The sequence below is a fragment of the Propithecus coquereli genome, unplaced genomic scaffold (genome assembly GCF_000956105.1).
Source record: "Propithecus coquereli isolate 6110/MARCELLA unplaced genomic scaffold, Pcoq_1.0 Scaffold79, whole genome shotgun sequence".
In the NCBI taxonomy this organism is placed as follows: domain Eukaryota; kingdom Metazoa; phylum Chordata; class Mammalia; order Primates; family Indriidae; genus Propithecus; species Propithecus coquereli.
Window position 1 is genome coordinate 1,878,864 of NW_012154062.1, and position 22,482 is coordinate 1,901,345.

At 39.3% G+C, this 22,482-nt stretch overlaps 1 protein-coding gene across 1 annotated transcript in view; it reads right to left on the reverse strand.

Moving 5' to 3' along the window:
- The window catches only part of LOC105825207 (PH and SEC7 domain-containing protein 3-like), a 254,323-nt gene that overhangs the window by 172,245 nt on the left and 59,596 nt on the right, over positions 1 to 22,482 (reverse strand). Inside the window, exon 2 of the mRNA XM_012662911.1 lies at positions 2,431 to 2,539. Within this exon, the coding sequence (XP_012518365.1) occupies positions 2,431 to 2,539 (109 nt within the window). The remainder of the gene's footprint in view (positions 1 to 2,430; positions 2,540 to 22,482) is intronic.

Consider the following 22,482-nt stretch of genomic DNA (forward strand, 5'->3'; position numbering starts at 1 on the left):
CTTTTAAATTATGTAAATGACTTCAAAGGACTTATAAAAAACATTAGCCTTGGACTGATACAGTCTTAACAATGTAGAATTATACCCCTGTATTCCCCTTTTCCTTTTTATTCTCTGGTTCTACAATTTGGATTTAAATTTTCATTCATGTTTTTCATATGACATTAATATTATAATCTTTACCCAAGCAACCTTTTAACAATGACAATCTGAAAAAGCAATAAAGAAATCAAAACATGATTCTAGGCCAAGAACTTGCGGTGTATATTCTTTATTTTTGTTTCTTTCCTCTCAGACACTTTGTTGTTTTGTTGTTTCCAAGATCAAATCTCGAAGGTCTCCTCATTCAAAAGTGCCTCCAGTGTACATTGTATACTAAATCAAGGCCAATTAGGGTTAATGAAGGGATTATGAATTTTGAAATGCACCATGCAAAGTCTACCACGTGAATTATTCATTTCCTCATTTCAGTTGCCTACTTTTTCAAAAGAGCCTAAACTCAGATCCCTAATTTGACATTTTGTGTTGGGTGTCCAACAAGGGACTTATATCTAGTTGAAACTAGAAATAAGTCAGAAGTGTTGAGAAACTCTAATCTAGTTAATTCTGCTGAAAAGAAACACATTACACTACAAGGAGCCATGTATCTATACATGATTCACTCTACCTTTAAAAACAAAAAAGGTAATTTTTTTAAAAAACTGACCTGAAATGCTTTTTTAAAATCATATTCTTCAGAATCTATTTACATCTAAGTCCAGCAAGCACCTTACCTATTCATACTTATGACCATAAATCATCACAAAGGCAAACTTTGCTGATATGGTACAATTTAGAATGAGTTCTAACTAAAAAGAACTAACATTTTTATAAAATTTTAGTACTTCTGCTATCTGGAAAACTTGCCAGAGCCTTCCAAATGGCTAAGTTCTCACTACACAAACACTACGGAGTCTTAAAATTATAACACATTTCCCGTGGCTTCCCCTTTGGCCCCCACCCAACTCTTGCCTTTTAATGATGGGCCCTGAACATTTCAGGTGAAGGCAGGAGGGAGGAATGTGAAAACAGTTCTCTTCCTTCTTCTTGCAGTAATCAGGCATCTTACTCAACAGAAGAGTCCCTGAAGGCCTCCCTCAGAGCCTACTTATTCTGATCTTAGATGCTAGTCTAACAACACAGCCATTTATGCAAGTATCTCAAGGGGGTGAGATCAGGTGACTTTAAAGTCTTTCTAATCCAAGAGTCTGTTTTTGTATGGGAGCAGGCAGGATAAAATATCAAACACATGATTCAGAACCAAGAAACCTAGATGATGGTCTCAAACCTGCCAAAGAGTTTGGGCAAGTTAATTCATTCTCTTAAGTCTTCAGTTTCCTTATATATAAAATGCAAAGTATTTCTAATATTTCTTCCAACAGAATTCTAGCCATCCTTTAAGAACAAGTTCAACTTCCACCTCCTCCACAAAGTCATTTACCAGCCCAGCTAAAAGTGATCATTCCCCCAAACACACTGGTCATTTGAAGACACGCTGTTTCTCCTTGACCAAAGAATAAGCAACAGGCAAGAACGTCTTCTGCTTCTTTGTGCCATCACAGTGCCCAACACAAGTGACCGCACATAAGAAGTGCTCATTAAATATATTTGTTCAGTAAATGCATGCACACTTTAACACCTGCAAAATAACATTATACCAGGAACAAATAACACCAACCATTTCACCAAGGCAAGTAAGAAATAAAAGGTTTAAAAAGTCATTTTGGTTTGCTCAAGTGTGCTATTTAATATATCTGAGCCGATAATACAGGGAAAAGTATTCAACACCCATGACATGAGTAAAGAAGAACCAAATTCACCTACCAATAAGGCAGTAGACTATGTAGCCATTTGATACTATTGCTACATAGCAAAGTAAAAATTAGTTTTACTGCAATTAAAAAAAGCTTAATCAGCACAAAATCACAAGGTAGCATTCAAAGTTAAGGCTACGCTAAAGAGTTGTAAGCAGTCTTAGGGTGACTATAATCAGTACCCCCTGTCTGGGAAGCAGTGACTCCATGATTAGGTACCTCGAGCCTCAAGTCCAGAATATTTAGGTATTTATGATACATGATAAGTGGTAAACGGATACACTACATGGTAAGTATGAGAGATATATTATGAAACATGTTAATTCTTGCAATTTCAAATATCAGAACCTGAGAATTCCTTAAACCAAGAACATGACTTGAAATTACCAAGAACAGGCAGCAAGGACCACATCCAATATTTCTGAATCCTAATCTTGGAAAGATTGTTTTGATGAATAATTAGAGCAAACAGGTTTCACAAAGGTAAGAAGGAAGTGAAGCAGGTGGAGAAAAAGTGCTCAAAAATGACAGCGCTTCATGTCTTTTACCTGAAGGAGGGGAGTCGGGAAACACTTACTAGTATCTGGAGTTTTCTCTTCGGGTCTGCCAAATAAAAATTCGTATTTGGCCTTGGCAACACTCTGGGAATGTGCAGATGCATTGTTAACCCAAACAAATGTCTCTGCCTGCAAAATTAGAACAAAACAAAGACATCATTAAAGTACATCATAAAACAAATTATCCAACAGGGGAATGGTTAAGCAATCATGACATAAGTCCTTGATGGGATGCTATATAACCGTTCAAAATGAAACATCAAAAATAGAACATGGAAAAAAATCAGACTATAAAATTATCACTGCATGATTACAACTACAGAAAAATATATACATATGTATAAACATTTACAGGAAAATCAGGAAAAAAAGCTTAGCTTGATTTGGAGGCAGAATTATGGTGGATTTTTTAAAAATTAAGTTTATGTTACTTTTCTGCAATTAGAAAACTATTTAATATTTTTAAATGCATCATTTTCCAAGTGATTATTATTACCCGCAGTACCTAACAAGATTATTTCTTTGTGTGGGTTCTGTTAGAGAATGCCAACACAAAAAAAATAATCTTTCCCCAAAAGAGATCACATTTTTATATAATCAGGAACACCATTCAGCCAAACAGGGCATGGAACAGAACTGCCAGGTATCCCATTTATACTGATTATCTAAATTTAAGCATCTGTCCCAGTGTCCTCTGTAATTCTGAAAAGTTCCTTATTTGAAAGAAAAACTACAAAGGTGACAGTGAAAGTGGTACATGTCATGATACTGAATTTCTAAGACGTCCTTCCTGGCTTCTATAGGCAATTGTCAAAAATCAGCAGTGCCTCTCTTCTCTGGCCTAGGACTAATTAGAAATAAGTAACAGGGACGAAATTTCAAAACACAAAGAAATTTGACTTAGATCAGTGAAAGAGTCCTTCTTCTGCTTCTTTACAGGGAATTCAAACATTAACCAGGATCCAGTTTACCCACACTGGTCTCTATCCGCTGATTATAAGACATCTTCTTTTCTCATGTCTGAACAGTGACTGACCATTAACTTTGGGTGAGAGAAGCGTGAAAGGTTTTATCAGCATCCCAGTAACTAGTTCAAAGAGAAAAATTTTATGACTTGTATTATATCCTTTGGAGCAGAAATGATTGACAGTAGTGAGAAGACCCAATCATAACTCCATCACCCTACCATGGACAGGTTCAGTGGGCAGGCCCTCCTTTGTTCTTCAATGTCAACATCAAAGAGCTAGCTTGCACAATTTTTAGATAGCAATTTATTATTTTTTATTTCAGGAAATTATGGGGGTACAAACATTTTGATTACATGTTATGACTTTGCCACATCCCAACCATGATTTGAGACATGCCCCTTCCCCGCCTACAACACTCACCGAGTCCATTAGTTGTGAGTTCACCTACCCCCAATCCCCCTACCCCCAAAGAATATTACTACTGTGTTAGACAGCAATTTCTTAAAATAGCTCTACAATCACTTAATGTTCACAAGGTGTAAAATTTATTTTTCTGAAAGAGGTGTATAATCCTCCTGGTGTTATATGCTTGATAATCACAGGTTGTTAATTATCCTTTTCCCCAATAGAGAGGAAATGCTAATTTTTTGTTGTATTTGGGAAGCTTTTCAGGCTGGTAAAGAGGAACTCAGCCCAGGGGCTCCCATAGTAGGTGCCCCAATTTAGGTAGGGTGCGTAGGGAAGGCTCTCTGAGGACCCTGCAGGGATGAGAGGCTGGGGAAGGACAGTGATATCCAACCAAGCAGAGGGAGGGTCATATGCACGGCCTTCGGGCATGGAAGGACCAGCCTGCTCAGATAACTGAGAGAAGACCAAGGCGGCCACAGAAGAGTGGGTGAACAGGCAAGTCAGAGACTCGCAGGGAGGAGGGAGGGCCAAATACACAGGATGTGTAGCTCAAGGGAAGGACATAGCACTTTGATCAGTTTGATGGGAAGCCACGGAAGGGTTTTATGTGATACAGTGATTTGTTTACACTTTTAAAAGATCGTATTGTCGTTACACGGAAAATGGATTGGAGTGAGACAAGAGGGAGCAGAGACACCAGTGAGGAGTCCAGATGAGAGTGTGACAACTTAGAGGAGGGTGACGGCAATGGAAATAGGTGAAAGTGGCTGAATTAAAAATATATTTTGTAGGGAGACTCTGCATAATTTTCTGATAAACTGGATTTAAAGAATGAAGGAAAGAGAGCAATCAAGGATAATTATAATGGATAACATTAACCACCTACTCTGTCCAGGTACTGTTATAGGGTAATACATAGAATATCTCATTTGCCGCTCAGACCAATCCTAGGAGGTGGGCTCTATGATCATCCCCATCTCACAGGTGGAAGAAAGGAGGCAATCAGAACAAAACAAAACTGGTTCCTTTCAGTGAAGGACATTATTCAGATCCCACACCTGAACGTTAGACATGCTTGCTACTGGGGTATAGCTACTTGTAGGCCAGCTCAGGGGACAGAGCCAGGGAATTTTAATCAGACAGACAGATACATACACACACAGTCACTGTGGTAGACTGAATAAAGCCCCACCACAAGATGTCAATAGTCTAATCTCTGAAAGCTGTGAACATCACCTTACATGGCATAGCCTTTTAAGATGTGATTAAGTTAAATTTTTTTTTTACTTGGGGGGACCATCCTGGATTATCTAAGTGGACTGTAAATGCGATCATATGTATGTTCATAAAAAGGCAGAAAAGGGAGATTTGAGGCAGAAGCACAGAAAAGCAGAGCCACAGACAAGATGCTATGCCCTTGGCTTTGAAGATGGAGGAAGTGGCTTTGAGCCAAGCAACGCAGCTGGAGAGGCTGGAAACGGCAAGGAAACACCATACCCTCTAGAGTCCCCAGAGGAACCACTGTCCTGCCAGCACCTTGGTTTTAGCCCTTAAGCCTCCTTTAGGACTTCTGGCCTCCAGAACTGTAGGAGAATAAATTTCTGTTGTTTTAAGCCACCAAGTTTGTGGTACTTTGTTACATTCAGCAGCCATAGGAAACTAGTACAGAGAAATCACTCATATTTTTCCCATAAATGTACTTCTGCTGCTTTCAAGTACACATGAGCCATTAATGAGATAATCACAGGACTAATGTAACTTGTTATCCCACCTATACTGATCCTTGTTAGTGTAGTTCATCCAAATACACTTGGCTCTTCCACTATGATTAAGAAAGCTACATTGCTGAGAAACAAAGAACAAGATCCATTTCTTCAGTATACCTGGTAATAAAGAGGAAGACTCAAATCCAAGCATGTGCAGCATTATTTCCTTTAAAAATGTATGTGACATATGCCTGCACATAAACAAGTGGGAAAAACACTGGCGCTTGGGCAGAAGGGGATGCCCATGTATTCCCGGTAACCAGCCCCTATTCCCTTGACAGGCTGATTGGATAGATGCTGTAACAGTCAATAACAACATCGAGCAATATTGGGATAGAAAGCCACTTGCCACTAAGAGCAGAGAGGCCAAAAACAGCCAGGAGACAAATCAGGTAACTGAAAAGCCAAATCTTTAATTTCTGAAGGTTGGAAACAGCATTGAAACCTAAGGGCAAAGCAGGAAATGGGCCACAGGCTAAGGAGCCCCTCAGCAAAAAGCAAGCGCAGCCCCTCACCTAGTCATATCCAGCCCTGCTGCCAGCCTGTTTTTAATTGTCTGAGCACAGGAGACAGAGCACAATCCAGGGCCTTTTTAAAAGCCCCTAGAGGTCCATTCTCATTTTCCCACCAGCTGCTGCCTGTTCACTCTGCCCATTGCCTGAACCCACACTCCCCTGGGACTAGGGCAAGTGGGTTCTGCCGCTCCTGCAGGCATGGAGTCAGGGCAGGCAGCCTAGGCAGGGGTGACAGGGTGGCCCAGAGTACAGCTGCAGAGTCCCCAGCTGGCTTCCGTCAGCACTCATGTCGAGTCAGAGGAAAAGGACGTGAAAGCGCACCTTTCACAGACTCGAACCAGTCTTCCTTTGATAACCTTTGCCTTGGACACATTTTAGTCATCTTTTAACCAAACGGAAAGATGATATCCCCTTCTAGGAAGTGTGCCTGTCCTGGGCAAGGCTCTGAAGTCATAGCACAGTAGGGCTTCTTACCGAGGGTGATAGCTGCTTGACTTTTTTGAAGCGTGATGTAGAAAGTTGGGAGGCAGGAAGCTAGGATGATAAACATTTGTTTGTAATAAAGCCTCCCATGAAACCGAAGTAAGACCAAGGGATCGAGTTTTCCTCACTGTCCTTCACTAAGACACTAAATAACTAAAGAGTTGGAGAGCTTCGAAGAAAGAATTTAAAAGAAAATGAACAACCAATATCTGCCTTTCCCAGCATCTCACAATGAGTAATGATGGATGCACAGGCCTTTGACAGCCAAAGTACAGACCCAGTGAGTCAAGTCTCCAGTTCACCTTTCTTTTTCCCTACCTGGTACTTCCCTTCATACCCTCCTCAGGCTCTGGATCTGTGTGCTTCTCATAACGTTTAAAATTCATTAAATAAACCAGAGAGTATAAATATTCACATTTTAAAAATAAAAACATTGTTAAGCCTTTGAACGCATCTCTTACTTGCTACAGACCTTTTTTTTTTGGTCTCTTCCACAACATCCAAACAGATTCCAGATCCTTAATCAGGAAGCTGGGAGCTCTCCCCATGAGGAGAGTACTTCAGGATTTAAATTGGGTCACATGAGGAAAGGCTGAAAACCACAGAGAACTTTAAAAGTCAGTCCAGACATAAAACCATCCACATACAGCCAACTGATCTTTGACAAAGCAGACAACAATATACACTGGGGAAAAGAAGCCCTATTTGATAAATGTTGCTGGGACAATTGGATAGCCACATGCAGAAGAATGAAACAGGATCAATTATCTCTCACCAATCAGAAAAATTAATTCAAAATAGATAAAAGACTTAAATGTAAGGCATGAAACCACAAGAACTCTAGAAGAAAATGTTGGAAAAACTCTTCTAGATATCGGCCTAGGTGAAGAATTTATGAAGAAGACCCCAATGGCAATCACAGCAACAACAAAAATAAATAAATGGGACTTGATCAAACTAAAAAGCTTCTGCACAGCCAAGGAAATAACCAACAGAGCAAACAGACAACCTACAGAATGGGAGAAAATATTTGCAAGCTACATGTCTGAAAAAGGGCTAATAACCAGAATTTATTAATACAAAGAACTCAAACAAACCAACAAGAAGAAAATCAAACAACCCCATTAAAAAATAGGCAAAAGACATGAACAGAAGTTTTTCAAAGGAAGACAAATGGCCAACAAACATATGAAAAAATGTTCAATGTCACTAATTATCAGGGAAATGCAAATTAAACCCACACTGAGAAATGGGAATTAAAACAACAGTGGGATATCACCTTATCCCAGTTAGAATGGCTTTTATTAAAAAGTCCAAAAAACAATAGATGCTGGCTTGGATGCAGAGAGAGAGGAACACTTACACACTGTTGGTGGAGCTGCAAATTGGTACAACCTCTATGGAAAACAGCATGCAGATTCTTCTAAGAACTAAAAATGGACCTACCATTCGATCCAGCAATCCCACTACCGGGTATCTACCCAGTGGAAAAGAAGTCATTTCATCAAAAAGACACGTGCACTCGAATGTTTATTGCAGCACAATTCACAATTGCAAAGATACAGAATCAACCTAATGCCCATCCATTCATGAGTGGATTAACAAAATGTGGTATATGTATACCATGGAATACTATTCAGCCATGAGGAAGGATGACTTAATGCCTTTTGCAACAATATGATGGAACTGGAGACCATTATCCTAAGTGAAGTATCTAAAGAATGGAAAAACAAATACCACATGAACTCATTATTAAATTGGAACTAATCAATGAGCATGTGTGCACAGAGGGAAGTAAATCTCAATGGAAATCAGTCGGGGGGAGGGGGGAGGAGGGCATGGGCGAAAACCTACCTAATGGGTACAATGAACACTATCTGAGTGACGGGCACACTTACAACCCTGACTGAAGCATTACAAAAGCGATCCTTGTAACCAAAAACATTTGTAGTCCCATAATACTCTGAAATTTTAAAAAAAAGTCAGCCTAGCATAATCAGGATGGCTATGAGGAAATGAAGCAGACTTTGAATTAATAACATTCATAAATGCTCCTCTATGTCTTTGTTTAAAAAAGGAGGGCCGAGTACTGAGAACACTCAAATATCATGCAAAGCAGAGAATACAGGCTCACAGTGAATGTTGAATAAATATTGTTACTGAATCCTTATAAACCCAGTAACCTCAAAAAAGCCTTAATACTTTGGAGGAAACCCCACAAAAAAAAATTATATGAATGAAAACTATGCATCAGCCTTATTCACCTAAATCTGCTTTTCAAAATATCATGGTATCTTTAGTTATTTTAAAAGTTCCACTAACTTCTGCAACAAAATTAAATCCACTCTAAATTTTTTTAAAAAACATATCATTTGGCACTTTGAAAAAGAGAATAACAGGTGCTAAATGTGAATTCAAAGTAAGAATCATGAGAAGTGTCTTCTCACCTTAGTTTGCTACATCTATGTTTCAAATTTCCTTTAACCTCCACTTGGTGGTGACTATGTATTTTAGTGAAATGTGTAATACCTAGGACTGGACCTTACAAATTACACATGCTACATTGTTTTTGATTAAGGTAAGAACACAGCTATAATTTTCTTCTCTTCCAAGGAGTTATGGGAGTAATCAAATAAATCAAACCAATATTCTTTTCCACTTTTACAGTATTAGTCTTTTATCCAACCTGTATGTAGAGAGAAAAAAAAATCTTCCAGGCAAATATAAACATTCTGAAACTCAAAATTCATCTTGTAATTTAAGCTAAAATAATACATGAAATATTAGGAATAGTATAATCACTGCGTTAATATCTGTAAGAAAATATATGGTCCATCTAAATTCCATCAAAGCAAAGTATCTCCAAGCTTATGCTCCTCTTGCGAAACCACATGATCATGAGTTTAGTATCATAATGAAAATCAGAAGAGTCAGGTCATCCCTTGGAAAGCATTTGGCTCTGCCCGCAGGACATAAATCCTGACCAGATGATATCACGCATTTCATCCCTGGCTGTTGACAGATGCCCATTATGAAGAAACGAGCATGAGCCGAGCTACGAGCATCTGTAAAACACACATCTGTAAAGTCAAGGTGAAGAGGGACACCAAAGAGAACATAAGGTGCTAAGAATATAAATTTAGCAAAAAAATTCCAAGTTGATTCTTAGACAGCCCTAATTATCCATGATCTTGATAAAAGTTTTATCAAATTTTTAATTTAAAAGTATACAGAAGGCCGGGCGCGGTGGCTCACGCCTGTAATCCTAGCTCTCTGGGAGGCCGAGGCAGGTGGATTGTTTGAGCTCAGGAGTTCGAAACCAGCCTGAGCAAGAGCAAGACCCCATCTCTACTAAAAATAGAAAGAAATTAATTGGACAACTAAAAATATATAGAAAAATTAGCCGGGCATGTTGGCGCATGCCTGTAGTCCCAGCTACTCAGGAGGCTGAGGCAGTAGGATCGCTTGAGCCCAAGAGTTTGAGGTTGCTGTGAGCTAGGTTGACGCCACGGCACTCACTCTAGCCCGGGCAAAAGAGTGAGACTCTGTCTCAAAAAAAAAAAAAAAAAAAAAAAAAATTATACAGAAAAGTGAAATATATTGAGGGTGCTTAATACCCTGTTGATTACCAGTAAAGTCATTTCTTCAAAATATACTGACAAGGCAGGATAACCTTAACTGCCCAATTTTCCACCGATAAATTCTTAGCATCCTAGCTTCAGGTAGGCAGTTAATAGGTAAAATAACACTAGACGAACTGACAAAGTGGACTGGATTTTGATTTCAGAAGGTCTCCAGTAGTTAAACTAAAACATTGTCAGGATATTCACACTACCTGCAATATGAAAACATTCCCATTATACATTTTTAGCTTTTAGGAAGACATAAACTATTCATTTGTAATGAATATTCAAAGACACAAACTATTCACTGTAAGCCAAACTGAATAAACTTCTCAGAGAGAAACTGCTTACACAAGCATGTTAAAAGTAAATAATTCTTTTATTGACATATCCATGACCTCAAACGTATCATTTTTTGTTGTGAAAGCATTTGAAATGTACTCTCAGTGATTTTGAAATGCACAATACACTATTATTAAAATAATATACACCATGCTGTGCTATAGATCTGAAAAAAAACAAAACCTATTCCTCCTATCTGAGGCTTTGTACACTTTGATTATCATCTCCCCATTTCCCCCATCCCCAGCCTCTGGTAACCACAACTCTACTCTCTGTTGTCTTTCCATGTCTGCCTTATTTCACTTCATAACATCACTTTGTACCCCAAAAATATATACAACTATAATTTGTCAGTTTATAATTTTTTTTCTTTCCCTGAAAACGCAAGGCCTCAAAAAATTGGGTTAAAACTTAGCATTGTTCCTCCCTATGGAAATCTTTATCAAAAGGCGAAAGATTTATACAACCTGAAGAGAAACCACAAATTTTTTAAAAAAGTAAATAATTCTTTCAGGATTTCCAGGTCCTATTTGGCCAACTACCTTCTTCAGGAACATGGAGCTGTTTCCTGCTGCCCAGAGTTCATCGGCCTCACCCACAGAAGCAAGTGATCCATGAATTGTCTTGTTGTGACTCACACTTGAGAAGGACAATATAGGAGTGAAACGTTCTGCAGCAGTATTTCTGCTGGTCCAGGGCCAACCTGCAGCAGAGTACCTGGGGTGCTTGCGGATAAACTGCTGATTGCTGAACCGAATCAGCTTCCTAGGAGTGGAGCTGGGGAAGCTTTATTTTGACAGAACTCCCCCAGCTGATCCTCAGAGACGCTGAAGTCTGAGAGCTACTATTCATTCTGGAGCTATAGGGGGTATGCAACTGAGCCCTCTAAAAGTATTAAGGAACAGCAGGACAGCCAGCAGCAAGGAACAATGCCCCTTCCTCTTAGGCCACCCCCATCCTCCCTACAACACAAACTACAACCACAAAGCACCTGGGAAAATGCACTGACAAGTTAGGATTTCTGGCTTATTGTGGGTATGTTACAACTGATGTTAAAGCTGTTAGTCCCTTTTATCAATGGCTTTAAATTTGTACAGTTAGTGAGACTAAAGCTATTAACCAAAAAGCTGCTTTTGGACCCAAGCAATCCAGGAATGCAATACCAGGAAAGGTCCCTTGCTATACTTTTAGGCAAGTCATTTTCACAAACACTGGATTTTCAACAGACAATGCATTAGCTAACGGATAACGAGTGAAAGCAAAGTACCTTTGTTCTTAAATTCAGAACACTGGAGAACAAATGATTCACCAAGAGATGTCTTCACTTTCATGGTTTAAAGATGCTTACCCCTACTCCTCCCCAGCCACACACCCACCCCACGGCCTCTGACCTCCAGAGCTTCTGAGGATTAGAGATTTATTCTTTCTATCTTCACATCGATAATTGGAACATAAAAATAATGTGATAAACTGTATTTTCCAGTTTTAGCCCAAATAATACTTATTAGAGCTTTACGAAGTACTATTAAGAGTTAATTTTAAGAATGCTTGTTTGGGCTTACTGGAAACCTAGAAACTAACTTGTTCTGTGGGAAAAATAAAAGTAGAGTTGCAAATAATTAAATTATAAATAAACTTTTGAGATTCACATGTGAAAGTCGGCGACTGCCTATACATTTTATTAATACATATGATAATAAAATCTGGTTAAATGAGGTTGACAGTTTACATCAATTTATGAACAAAGACTACTGATGTGAGTCTGATTACAGATCCCTAATTATGCTTTGGGGAGCTGAGAACTAATTATTTTCTAAACAAGAGCAAATTAATTAAAAATATAAGGTGTGGTGTTATTAGAGTAACAGTTCTATTATTTGGAGCACAATAATCCAACAAACACATATTCATGATACAGAAAGCAGATTTTTGGAATGGCCAAAATATACATCTTTCAAAGTGCATGCAATTGAATATATTTTATTCAGGAGAGCCCTTCAGAGCTCTTATAGATGGACAATTTTGAGAAATTCAGTTATTTTCTAACTCTTGCAAGATTCCAAACAATTTATTAGGGGAAGGGCCAACAGCAAGCAGGCACTATATAAAATCAAAAATGACCACCATAAGTCAGAGTAAAAAAACAAATTTAAAAAGACAACATAAGCAAAGATAAAATACAAGTACCAAATATGAGTAAATATTTGCAATATATATTTAAATATCTAAGATATAATGCATTCCAGCAGATCAATAAGAAAAAGACAAATCCAAAAGAAAAACAGACAACTTGAGAAATGGAAATACAAATGGCTAACAGAAATTAAACGATGTCCAATCTTGCAAATTATCAGTGAAATACACATTAAAACAAAAGTTACCATTTTTTTACCCATAATACTAGCAAAGATTAAAAAGTTTAGCAATAATAAATTTGGAAAAGCTGTGAGAAAACTAATAAACTCCTGGCTGGAGTATAAATTAATAGTCTCTTTGATGATTAATTTGGTAGCGTATAAAAGTTAAAAAATAATCCTTATGAATGACTGATAGATACATAGACAGTTTATGAACATTTGAACAGGTACTCAAGGCAGCCTATGCAAGTATATCCATGACAACAGCATAACAGCAAAAAAACTGCAATCAGTGTAAATGTCCATCACTATAGACATGGCTAAATAAACTATAGGATGGAATACAATGGAGCAATTTTTTAACATGATGTAAATTTACATATATTGGCATGGATATATGCCAAGATATATGGAAAACAAACACTTTGAAACAGTATGCACAGAACATATGTACACACACACACACACTACAGGTACAAACTGCAGGGTTGATATTAAAAATATTAAACTGGCCGGGCCTGGTGGCTCACGCCTGTAATCCTAGCACTCTGGGAGGCTGAGGCGGGCAGATTGTTTGAGCTCAGCAGTTCAAGACCAGCCTGAGCAAGAGTGAGACCCCGTCTCTACTAAAAAAAAACAGAAAGAAATTAGCTGGACAACTAAAAATATATATATAAAAAATTAGCTGGGCATGGTGGCGCATGCCTGTAGTCCCAGCGACTCAGGAGGCTGAGGCAGGAGGACCGCTTGAGCCCAGAAGTTTGAGGTTGCTGTGAGCTAGGCCGACGCCATGGCACTCCAGCCCGGGCAACAGAGCCATAATCTGTCTCAAAAAAAAATAAATAAATAAATAACCAACCAGTGACACAGGGCTCTGAGCAATTTCAATGAATGCTGGCCCAATCAGAATGGATACAGCAGTATCCGTACAGAATGTGCACAGGTGCTCCTCGACTTACAATGGGGATATATTATGATAAGCCCATACTAAATTGAAAATATTATAAGTTCAACCATCTTAAGTCGGGGATGTCTGCATTAAGGCTTACATACTACCAATACACACATGCATACATAGAAAAAATATGGAGGGATCACGTGAGGAAGTGATATCATCTGAGGAAAGGCAGGCCACTGGGGAAGTGTAAAACATGTTCGGAAAATGATAGACAAGCCAGTTCAGCATCTTGCAGCATGTGGAAGCAGGCTAAGAAACATGAAGTAGGATCAGTGCTTCTCACACTAGTATGGGCATATAAAACACTTGGAGATCATGCTATAATTCTAGTTCTGATTGAACAGGTCTGGGTTAAGGCCTAAGAACCTGCATTTCTGACAAGATCCCAAGTGATGCTGATGCTGTTGGTCCATGAGTGGACCTCGCTACTTCAAACAGTGAGGGAGCAGATGATGACATTAAAGAGGCAGAGTCTCAGTGAAGGGTTTCAAATATCAGGCTCAAGAATTTAAACTTTATTTGGCAGTCAATTTAAGGAAGGGGGTATACTGAAGGTTTCTGAGCAAGGAAGATCTAATTACTTAAGAAAAATCCGGTAAGAAATGTCTTCACTCTACATTATCAACCAAGCCTTTCTTAGAGGATCATTTATTTTATCACTTTAATATGTTCTCAGTTTTGGTTAATATCACATGCAAACTTGGGGCTATTTTGGCAGTTTTGGTGCTTTACATATAGCCCTCTCTAGCCTAAAAGGCATTGTTAGTTGGAAGAGACAGTCAACAGACAAAAACAAAATGATTCGGGGTTTGGCTCTCCACTCCCTCCCTACCCCCAATCTCTGGCCCACCGGGCTGAGGCCATACCCCTGGGTGCTGCTTTATCACTGTTTCTGGCAGTAACTAGGGGTCCAGTTGGGGATCCTGTTTATAAAAACGACAAGGGGTGACCAAGTGGTACATGACAAAGTGGCCCCCACCACTTGCCCCGCCCCCCAAGATCGAACCTCAAAGCCTTATAATTCAGTAAGGGACGACTTTCCATTCCTGGAGCATCTAAAGGAGAGTGAGTGTACACAGTACGAAAACTGAATCCAACTCAGGGAAATGCCCAAAGATATGAACAGCCTAGACACAGTACAAATGCCCAAGAGCTAAGTTCATGTCATCCCATCCATCTCTGTCCCTCCAGCTATCACTAGCGTTGGAATGCAGACAGAAAGAGGCCAGCATTTGCTGAAATTCTGGGAGGGACATAAAAAAGACACAGGAATAAGTTAGGTGGGACAAAACTAATGCTTTCCTCCTTCAAACCTGGGGCACTTATTTTTTTACTTCGACGATTGTGTTGCCTACGAACCAATTCACAGGACAGGCGATGACAACCTCCTTAAACTGTGACCTCATGGGTAACCAACTACTCTTGACTTCTCTATGGCAAGGCCTCCCTTGATCTCCAAAGCTGCTGGAGTGTCCTGAGGGGCTACAGACTGGCTGTTTTTTCCCAGAGAGGCACAAAAGACTCCTGTGTCTACAACTACTTTCAACTCACTCAGAGCCAGTGGTTTCCATTTTACATCTAAGCCACCCCTTTTGCATATTTTGAAACTCCAAGAAGCTTAACATTATAAACAAGGTAACAGAGCTTTCTTCACAGGGCTATAGATCAGGAACTAATAATTACTTGTGTTGCATTTAGGTCAGACTTTTTGCTTTTATAGCCCTAAAATGTTTTTTAAAACCCCAGCCCTAAAATGTTTAACACAGACCACTAAACCACATTTGCATGACCAACTTATTCTTCACTGAAGCTCAGCTCATAAAAAGGTTCATTCATGTTAAAAGGCTATTTTTAAATGTGCCTAACTCACTGCTTAGAATATGCTAACAATTAAGCATTATACTTCAGTGGAATTTTAAAAGCTTAAAATTATATTTCTCCCATCTCATTTCCACCTCCCTCAATTCAGCCATCCTGAATATCAACATTATTTTAAACTTTGCTGTTTTCTATTACACTAGCCTCATTCACTGGTCTTTCAGAAATAATGTCTTTCTGAACACACTGGCATCTGACTTTTAAACTCAGTTATACAAGTCAGGTTTCGGCTACCTGCAGATGTATGAGCACATCATGCCAGAGCCCAAGGGAAGTTTCTGCAGCTGAAACCAGGGGAGAGCAGACAGTGCTCTCCATCAGGAACCAGTATCCCCACTGGGCCATTCACAAAAGGACTACAGGCTCTACTGGCAAGGCCTGGTTCTCTCTCATACCACCAACCCCCTCAGTGGAGGAGACAGCACACATCATACACCCTGGTGAGGATGCACGCACACACACATGCACGCCAGGTTGCCAAGATGACAATTTACTACTCAAGTAAGGCACAAGGTTTCAATAATGCTCTAAAAATTTACAGCCTAGGGTTATTGAAGAAGCTGAGTCCCCACAAATAGACTTGAAGCTGAAAAATGCAATAAGTTGTTTCCAGAAAAAGTGTCCATTCCAACATGCAGTAGCCAAGCTTGCAGGATTCTTGAGATGGATGGTAAGTTAAAACATGTGAAGCCAACCAGCCCACTCTTCATTTTGACACGTGGATATTATCACGCTCATTAGACAAGCCTCAAGCTTAATACAGCACTTTATCGTTTAAAGCAACACGTGAACAGAATAAATGGAAGCCTAATAGCAGAGCAAAAGCCATGCCTGAGTTAAACTCCTGGTAATATAACACTTGGGCTTTTCCACGACCATTTCTTCCTGGGAGTTTAAGGCACATTACTAGCATGATCTCATTAATCCTTACAACGTCCGATGAGGGGTGTAGGCAGCAAGTATTTTAATCTCCCTTCATAAGATGGAAAAAAAAAAAAAGTTCTGTATAACTTCTCCCAGGATTACAGCTGGAACTCGGTCCTTGAGTCAGGGAAACAGGTGACTTGAATTGCGGTAAAAAGTTGAATATATTAGGCTCTTTTTCAAAAAAAATGCAAGGTAAGATGGGTTTCTTAATTAGGCAGCTGTATACTAAATATCTTCCAAATGGATTGCCATTCCACTTCTCACAGTTTTTATACTCTGTACTAGGCTGTCAAATAGAGTCGTTTTTAAAAATACATTCATCCCTAGACCTGGCTTCCACTTATGCCCTACAACAGTGTTTCTCAAATAAGGGTATCCTCAGATCCTCAGGGTTAACCTAGCAGTGGGCCAAGGGGCACACAAAGTCTCTGAAGCAATGGGCACATTTTCTTGGAGCTTGGTTTGAAAAGATGGTCATTTAAAATTTGATTTTTATATTAAAATATATCTTTGAAATGAAATGCAAAATTGGCATGAATTTTTAAAATCAATCATAAAAGAAATGATGCCCTGAAGCATACTACTACAGGGGATGCCCACAAGCAGGGCTGGGGTAGGGGGAGAAGGGATGTTAATTGTATTTTGCTATTGGGGATTGGTCAGGGGAAACATCTGAGAAGCTCTAAAAAACAGAACTAAGAAATTTAAGAGGAAAAATTATTCCAACCTACTTGCCTGACCCCAACCATTCTAGGCAGTTAGAAACACATCTTTCCATAAAGGCTTTTACTTGCCTTTCTTTCCACATGGGTTCCAAGACCTATCAAAATGGGATTCCACCTCAGTTCTTCTATAAAAGTATCTTAAGATTACCAGTAGGAAAATGCTATCTCTACATTAAACCTTAAACATCAAAAGCTACTTATTTACTCATCTAACTATTTTTAGCATGCCTGACAAATACCAGGTTCACCCTGCTGAAGTCCTTTAACTATGACCTGGTCCACAGGGTACCTTAGCTTTTCTGACTCTCAGGACAGTGTTCTCTTTACCATTTCAACTGGAAAATTAAAAAATGAAGGAAGGGCAAATGATCACATATGTTGGTTGGTAGGAGTGATTCCTTTATATCCACTCACTGCCAAAATAGTCACGATCAAATTAGTAAGCAGACATGGAGGCACATAAAAGTATAACAACATACAGGTCATCAGAAAATCAACTGGGCAAACACAGGCTTCTCCCAACACTTACTTCTTCCAAATGATCAGAATAAGGATTAAGTTATCGAGGGCCCATTCAAATATTCCTGGAAGCTATGAGGAGTTTTGCTTCCAATACCCAAGAAGTTCAACAAAAAGCTAGTGAAAGACCTAAATCTAAACCACCACAACCAAACTGGTGACTCTTTTGAGCAGCTCACTGAGCAATTATGACCATTCATTTCAAGCTCTTTGGGATAGCGCTAGATTTGTGAACAAAGTGGGGCATAGAAATTCATATCCATGTTCCTACAGTTGTTGAAATTGCTAGAGAAGGAAGATGTTCCTTCTTGGTTCTCTATTGTTTTGGGGTCACAGGCCCCTTGGAGAAAGTGGCAAGTACATTGTACCCTTTCCCAGGGGAGAAACAAAGGCACTGCTGCACACCAGCACAAAACGGTACACCACTTCAGCACAGCCCCTGACCTTAGTTAAGGTCACCTTATATTTCCACCCAATAGCTGAGATTTCCCAGCTTCCAAGTCTCATTCTGACTAATCAGGATGCTCTAACACAGAAAAATTTTATAAGACGACCATAAATTTTACAAGAAGACTTTAAACTTTATTTTAAAAACAGAACTTGTGTATCTAAATACATTGTCCTCATTCAAATGGTCACCCTGGGAAACCACACGTGTTATTTCAAGGAACCCTAAGCAAATCATCTGGAATTCCTATTCTGAAATAAACTTTAAGACCAGTTTCCACATCACACAAGACAGGAGGTTTCTTCATAGACATACTTCATGTCTGACTAAAGAAAAACTGTTTCACAGCTATAACCTAACTTACAAAGTAAACTTCAAAATGCCATGCATGGCCTGACTCAAAAATAAAATCCACCTACAAAAACATAAAGGCCCACCACCACGAGGCTATGTTTTAAAAATGCAATGGAAGATATAAATACAATCCCAAAGAAAAAAGATGAAAGTGTTGAGTTATTGCAACATCACAGAAATAAGTATATAGCCTTCCAAAGTGTCTACTCTGAAAAGGATAATACTTTTAAATCTTTAGGTTATCCCAATATAAAATGCATTTATTTAATAAACATTTCCAGGGGAAGTAGCCAATATTCCAGCAATGCCTTCCAGAGTGACTCATCTCACTGGGATTTACTTTAATAACTACTGGAAGGTGCTAAGCAAAGTCACATCATATTCATACATTCTTTGAAAAATTCCTTTCCTACAAATATTCTTTGTTCAAGTGTCCCACAAAGTACATTATCTTAATTAAATCCTGAAAATAAAACATCTGAATTTAGACGCGATAGGCAATCAACAATAAAATGACTACATTATCATCTTTACTTTCAATTACGTAGAAATCCACAGGTCACAGTGAATTTGTAGTAATGACCAGAAAATTCCTGGGGAGTGGAGGGCTCACTGATGAAATACAAAGTACCCACATTTTAGTCCTTGTTAAAAAATTATTCATATTGTATACAAATATCTTTTTATTAGTGGCCATTTCTAAAGAGAGGTCACTATACTTTAGCTGTTCAATGTACTCACATGAGACTAATAAGCAAGAAAAGTTCCCCTGAGATTTTTCAGCAAAATAGCTTAAGATCACATTAATAAAATGTCCTTGATCTTTTGAATGTACATATTTAGAAAAATTCAATATCCAAATTATTATATAGTATCTCTCATTACTTTTAGCCTTGGCTATCATATTCAACAGACCTGAATCTCTGTGAACTTACCTGAAATTTAAGGTAAACCCAACAGGAGGAGTGGGGGAGTCTACGAGAGACTGTCACGTACAGAAAGAACAAACAGATATGATCAAAGAGTAGCAGTTATAGAATCAGATTTTGACCCAACATACCTAATTTTTCAGAACACTTGAAGGAATTCCAACAATGGAACAAGTTCCACAACAAAACAAAGAGCTCTCTACCACTAGAGGTGTAAGAGCAGTGTAGGCAGTCACTGCTAGGAACAGTGCAATGGACTGAAAGTTTGTGTTTCCCCCAAAATTCAGATGCTGAAACCCTAATCCCAATGTGATGGTATTTAGAGGTGGGGCCTTTAGAAGGTAATTAGGTCATAAGGGTGGAGCCCTCACGAATGGGATCAGTGCCTTTCTAAGAATAGGCCAGAAAACTAGGTGACTGTTTTTCCACCATGTGAGGACACATGTAAATCAGGAAGAGGACACTTGCCAAGAACCAGACCATGTGGGCACCCTGAATCTCGGACTTCTAACCTCCAGGACTGTGAGAAATAAATGTTTGCTGTTTAAGCCTCCCAGTCTATGGTAATTTGTTAGAACAGCTCAAACTAAGGCATACAGCATGAAAAGCACTGGCACTGGGTGAGTGGGTAGGCTAGTTGGTCCAGATTTCTAAGGTCTTGTCTCACTACAGTTATAAAAAAGTGATTTCTGTGGTCCAGAAAAAAAAAAAAAGCTGAAATTAACAAGACAAAATTTTGAATTTGGACTAAAATAATAGACCAAATATAGGATGGGGTAGACCTGAGTCTTAGGAGTTTATTTAGTTGACTGCCTAACACAATCTGAGATTTCACTAGAAGGGTAATATCTAGTACCCACATTGTTCAGATCACCTTGGAGTGCTGAGTTCATCTTGGGGTTCCTCATTTTAAAATGAACAGACACACTGAAAGCATGGAGGCAATGGTGACCAGGAGGCTAGAAGTCCAAGATCAAGGTGCCAACGGGTTGGTTTTGGTGAAAGTTCTCTTCCTGGCTCCTACACAGCCACCTTCTTGCTTTCTTGCTGTCCTCATGTGGTCTTTCTTCTGTGCATATGTACTGGTAACTCTTCCTCTTCTTAGAAGAACACCAGTCCTATTGGATTATAGCCCCACCCTTATGACCTCCCCAAAGGCCCTATCTCCAACCATAGGGGTTAGGGCTTCAATATATGAACTTTAGAGGACACCAATCAGTTTATAACAGGACCCAATTTTAAATACATGAAAGACTGTGTCTGAAAAGGATACTGATTTGATCTTCATTGCTCAAGAAGGCAGAACTAGAAACAGAGCAGGAGTACTGGAGTTGGACTAGATGAAATCTAAGCTTCTTTAAACTCTACTATGATTATGAAGCTACGGGATACGAGTTACTGGGCATTTCCTATGGACCAAACTTTGCGCTAAAGCACTACTATCTCATTGAAACTCTACATCCACTCTGAGGTAGATACTATTAATACTTAATAGCCATTTATTGCTGTTGAGGCTTGCTCTTGCCTGGTGTCATATTGCTGGTAAGTAGCAGAAAAAGAATAGGATCCCAGGCAGTCACACTTCAAAGCTTCCCAACCCAGCTTTTTAACCATTACATTGAACAGCCTACAAAACAACTGAGGAAATAATTCCATTTACCAATAGAAGATCACATAGAAGAAAACGAAAATACTAACAGCCCATGTTACCACCATCATTTATTTTTCTATGTACTAGTTGTTTCCATTCATTGTCAGTTAATCTTCACTGCAAGCCAAGGAGGTAGGCATTATTATGTCCATGACATACATGAGGAAATAAGCTCAAAAAGCCTTCCTCAAATTCATACAGTGAGTAAAAGCAACACGTGGGGGCCGAGATTCAAAATGCAAAAGAATTGTATTTTTCAAATGCAAATCTTTCATGTCAACTACAATCCACTCCTACTGGGCTCTCACTTGGCTCAGGCCCTGGGACTTGATGAACTTCCAAATCCCCTTGAGCTGACCAAATTTCCCAGGGAGAACTGAATATAATCCAAACCTTGCCTCCAAGAGAGGGAGAGCCACAAGAAAAGCAAATCCTATGAAACAAAATCAGAATTTCTGCCACCAAGTCCCATAGTCACTCAGCAAAAACTTAGGGAGCCCCTGCTGTGTGCCAGAGTCCCAAGTAACGGGTATAGAGAACAATGAGCAAAAGGAAATCCCACTTACCTAGACCCAACATTCTAGCAGGGGGAGACTGAATGAACAAATTTCTAATATATAAATAATATGTCAAGTAAAAATTAAAAAAAAGAAGGAAAAAATCACAGAAAGTGGAGGGGCAGAGGAGCAGGGGTGGAGGGCATAATCAGTGTGACTTTAGAACCAGTGGTCAGGGCAGGCTTGGTTTTAAACTGCACTACATCCTGCAGGTCCTGTCGTCTTGACTACAGTTTGGTACTTCCTCACTTCTCACTGGAGGAAAGGGTGGACCGCAGTGCTAATTGCAAACAGGTCAAAGGGAAAGAAAAATACAAAGTCTTTTTCCTCGACTGCAAGGAAAGTAGTTACCATGCACTGTTGCCATGGCATTGGGGAAACAGAGAAAGTAGCATTCCAAGTACCAGAGTATGAAGAGAACAGCACCAGTGAGGAGGGGACGAATGGCAGGCTGAGGTTTCAGTCCCTGGGAGAGCTGAGGCTCCCTGGGTGGCAGGCAGGAAGCAAAGCTCTCAGAAGAGGCGAAGACTGGAGTGTGGGGTAGAAGAGGACAGAGCTACTATTAAAAAAAGGTCTTTGCCTAATCCCATTTTCTAAGTCCCTAATACATAAGGGTACCAAGTGGAACAATTAGCAGAAAAACAGAAACAAAAGAACACCAAGT